We start from the raw sequence: 4,738 nt of genomic DNA, 5'->3' as shown, positions 1-4,738 counted from the left end.
ATATATATAGCATATATATATATATATATATATATATATATATATATATATATATATATATATATATATATATATATATATAGAGAGAGAGAGAGAGAGAGAGAGAGAGAGAGAGAGAGAGAGAGAGAGAGAATGAAAACTTAAAGAAACAAAACAAACAAAGCTCTCCACTCATTCTACACTGCATTCCCATCCCTCTCCACCCACCTTCCAAAACATTCTCTGTGTGAGTTCTTGTCAACAGTCTTGCTGCTGCTCATCTCCCCCATGGTGCCCCACTATCTGAACTCCTCCCAAACCTCTGGAAACTTTTTCTAGGCCTCTAATACACCCTGGGCAAACCCTTTCCGAAGTCTCTTCATTTATAGGCAGTCTTACAAATATTTCCTAAGGCTGCACAGCATTGCCAACCATCAGAGAGCAGTTTTTTCAAAATCTTTGAAATATACATATTACACATATCTTTGGTTACTGGTCTGGTGCTGTCAGATAATGTTAAATGTCAGATAATTAAGATCTGGATAACTGAGGGATTACTAATAAAATAATTGCCATTGAGAATTATAATTTCCATTAAGGCCTTTCAAATTGCATGCAGTTCTGCTATAAAAACAGATGCAATGGATGATAAGCTCCCAGTTTCTACATCAGGAAGGACCACTCTATAGCCAATGCCAGTATCTGCCTTTAAATTGTGTGTGAAAACTGCAACGGAGTTATCATGTTGGGATGAATGATCTAAAAATGTTGATCTCAGTGCTTCAATGGACGTTTGTGCTTTTGTCAAATTACAATACCTACAGTACAGCATTTTGCCTCTAGAAAGTTACAGGAGGGATTAACCAAATATCTAGCTGGTACAAGTCTCCATCCTTGGGATGTTTAATTAACTGGTTATACATTTTACTCTAAAAACAAATGGTTGGGACTGCTTGGGGTGATTTTCATAGAATTGCCAATGCCTTTCATTTCTGATGCAAATGATGGTTAAGGACTTAGGGAGCCTCTGAAATCTGTACCAGCTCTGAACCAGCAGATGTTTGTAATGTAGATCCAGAGACATTTCACCAGCATCTACATGCATGCTCTCAGAGGGAGATGACTTATATGCTCCTGTAGCCAATCTTACTCCTCCATGATGGATTGAATTAAGCATTTTAAGGCTGAGGTGTACACTTCACACCCTTAAGTTGATTCTGAAAAGACCACAGCTGTGTATAGTCTCAAAAATCATATTAGTGATTAAATCGCTAAACAATACAGCTGCTAATGAATGTCCAGAAGCTGCTATGTTCCCAAAGAAAACATTGAATAAACTGTTGCAGAGAAAACTATATACATTCCTTGTAAGCAGGCTTATTTGACCAAAGGATTTGAATTATAATAACACAAACACACAGTCAACAATAGGAAAAAGGGTTAACTTAACAGCTGATGGAACCAAAGTAGAGTACAGGCTGAAAGGTGGACAGGGCTTCCTACCTGTCGATAGTTAACTACCTTGTCAGTAAGTCTGAATGGCCCTTTCCAACTTGCGCTCAAAGATAAATCCTATGTAGAGAAACTCCGGTTTGTATCTGAGCAGGAACAATTATTCATTCTCACTAGACCACTCTTTATATTCTACACATTGAGAAGAAAAAATACCCCTACTGGTAACACCCATGTAACCATCCTGCCCACCCAAATATTTTCAATTCACACAAAACTCATTTCTACAAAATTGAAAACTTATATCTCTGCTTGCTGTAGATGATATAATGCAAACAGAAAACAAGCACAACACTGCACAGGAGAAAAACATTAAAAAATAGTAAAAAATTATTACATCCTATTCACACTGTGAGCACAAGGATGAAGCAGGAAGAATTCTGACAAGAATGCAAACATTCCAATGGCACCTGGTGGGAAACAGGCGATTACAGACATTCCATCCAGGTCAATCAAGCATTTATCTTTCGTTTATTTTTGATAGCGTAGTCGCTGTTTTGTCCTCAAAAGAGTTATCTTCCATGGTCTACCAGAGCTCCATGGTGACCAAACGTAATATCAAAGAATTTTCTTCTAATTTAGTTGGTCTTTTGGCCAGGTATTGTGTCGTAATGATTAACATTATAACACATGATGGAGTATATAATGGACTCAAAGATAAGAGGGCACTTTCCCTTATCTTCAGCGAAGCTGAACCCAGTTTTTCCAACATCAATTAACTTGAAAGAAAGAGAAGTGACTATTGCACATGCGCATCCGCCCTCTTGTTTACAACCGGGTCGTTAAAAGACCAAGGAGCCATTACCTCTGTTTGGTCCAAAGCGAACGGTTCGCGTCGTTACCAGCGCTCCGAAAAAATTTGACTTCTTTCTCCGTTTTAGTATCGAGGATTATGGAAACATCAAAAATAGCAAGATAAGTGCTCAATATTAACAAACAGTTGAAAGTTTTAGTTTTAAACTTTTAGAATTGATATAATTTGTGCATTAAAGCCGCAACCCGGCTGTTGATCGCTAGCCTACCTAGCCTCGTAAAGCGTTGATTGTTACCTAGTTTCGTAAAACGAAAATCTAAAAGAAATGTTCCACAACTTACTATTAATATGGAAAATCCTTTCAGATTATACGATGTCTACAATAATCTAGGCAGTAAGTGAGAATAATTCAGGCGAGATTAATAGTGGATGTTGTCTGTAGCCATTGTACATCCTTGGATTACGTATCCTAAGTGGCCAAGCTTAGACAGAGGACCCTAGGACCAGATAATAACAATATCTGGGCAAAGTAAATCGATAGCCTAACAATGAGGCTACATATTAGTATAAATTTTTTCCATTTTATATAAGCCAGCGCACTTTAGCATGAGCTAAATCGATGACTAGCTTAGGCATTACCTTATATTGTAAAGTCACCACATCGGCGCCAGCGAAGTGTTTCGGAGGCGCCATTAATTAAGTCTCCGCTGAGCATGTTTTCTTTGGTGACTTCCCATTTTCTTCACACTCAATTAGTCACGCCTAAAACGTACTAGGTCACGATTTTTAACCATTTTTACTTTATACGTATTTGTGCTGCGTCACACATTATGTATCGATATTTCTTCATTCACAGGCATCAAGACTGTATCCATATTGAAATTCTGTATGTTTTGTGTATTGCAAATTGTAATTTGCTCAATCGTATATTATTGTTAATTGTTTCGGAATTTCTTGTGGTCACAGTCAGTACTCATTGTCTTCCGCGGGTCCGCGCCAGTCGTGGTTGCTATATAAACTGCCTGGATCTGTAATAAAGTAGCTGTGCCAACTTTTACCTGCTCGTTTCTTTGACACCTCTTACAGTGGTGACCCCCAGAGTATCCCGGAGCCATTAACGGACTGACACGGCGACTTAGTCTTGGCTCCAGGAGTCCTCCAAAACGCTCTTAGCGGCCTAAACACGGTGCTGTAACCAGCGTTTGAGCGTGCTGACTTCGTCGGCGCACTCCCACCAGCGTCACTAGCGAATCCACACGGGCGCACGAAAGTGCGTCGGACGCGAAAATTTAACAGTGCAAGAGATCAAAAGGGCAGCATGGACGCCGGTATCCTCCTTCATGCAGTTAAACGCTGACCTCGTGGACTAGGAGGTTTACCTACCTCCCATCGCACTCCGCGCCGATCGAGGCCCTCCCGCACCTCCACACCCACACCAGCGCCCGAACACACTGATGGCCGGGCAACACAATCGCGGGCCGCCCTCACTGTAAAGCTACTGCCTTTATACAGGGGAACCCAACGATGTGGCTGCGCAGGGTGGAGAGCCACTTCAGGGTGGCGGACCTGACGGACGAAATCTTGCAGGCCGACACAGTGCTCAATGCCCCTTCCGGGAGGACGCAAGCATAAAAACTCATCTCGCTGAAAATTCAAACACACACCTCACATACAGCGCCACGAAAAAGTTCCTCCTAAGCTGTTTCCTGCCCATCGCCAGCTGGCCGCCTGCGGCTATCGATCTTGCCATTAACCCACGCCATGACTCAACTCAAGAGACGCATGGAGCATGGGAGTCGACTCCTGTCACTGTCAGATTTTGATGGCAGCAAAGAAGCGAGAGATAAGCTTCGCACGGGAAATCTACCTTCGCCAACTCCTCCCGAAGGTCCGCAACCAAATTGCTCACCCCTACACCATGCCCATCGAGGACCTCATAGAGACGGCGCAACATCTTACAGACTCCGTCAAGGCTTCACAGCGGCTAAACCGCCACAGTCGGCCGCCTGGGCCCAGCCAGAAGAGGACGAGCAGCCCGCCAACGCCGCCGCCAACAGACGCTCCACCAACCACAGTAGATGTGGAGGTCCTCAAGCCGGCCGCTACTGCGGCGGTCAGAAGCGACGCCCAAACTGCCTGCCGCCCTGCTCGTTCGCCCGTTCAAAAAACAGGGGTGGCGGCGGCCAGCAGGACAAACCGCCATGGCAACCGAAAAAACCAGGGGCTCAGAAACAGTAGGTTTTTACGTCTGCAACACCGTCTCCCGCAGGGCGCCGATGCTGGTCGACACAGGGCCTTTAAACGATCTTCCCGCATCCAGAGACGCATCGCAACCAGACACCAGACCCGCCGCCTTCCCTGACGGGGCCGCCAACGGATCCCCTCCATCCTCTCCTTCTATGGCACCAGGCTCTGCTCGATCTCCATCCTTGGCCAGAGTTACTCCTGGACTTCATTGCTCAGACGAGGAATCCCCACTCCTGGGGCCCGGAC

At 44.1% G+C, this 4,738-nt stretch overlaps 1 protein-coding gene across 1 annotated transcript; it reads left to right on the top strand.

The window, feature by feature from the left end:
* The first annotated feature begins 4,006 nt into the window (after nucleotides 1-4,006).
* On the top strand, nucleotides 4,007-4,483 carry LOC136838064 (proline-rich protein 2-like). The gene has a single exon (XM_067102910.1). It carries the CDS (start codon nucleotides 4,007-4,009, stop codon nucleotides 4,481-4,483), a length of 477 nt encoding a protein of 158 aa, XP_066959011.1.
* Nucleotides 4,484-4,738: the final 255 nt, after the last annotated feature.

The sequence above is a fragment of the Macrobrachium rosenbergii genome, unplaced genomic scaffold (assembly GCF_040412425.1).
Source record: "Macrobrachium rosenbergii isolate ZJJX-2024 unplaced genomic scaffold, ASM4041242v1 13913, whole genome shotgun sequence".
Classification (NCBI taxonomy): Eukaryota; Metazoa; Arthropoda; class Malacostraca; order Decapoda; family Palaemonidae; genus Macrobrachium; species Macrobrachium rosenbergii.
This window is presented reverse-complemented; position numbering and strand designations above follow the sequence as displayed.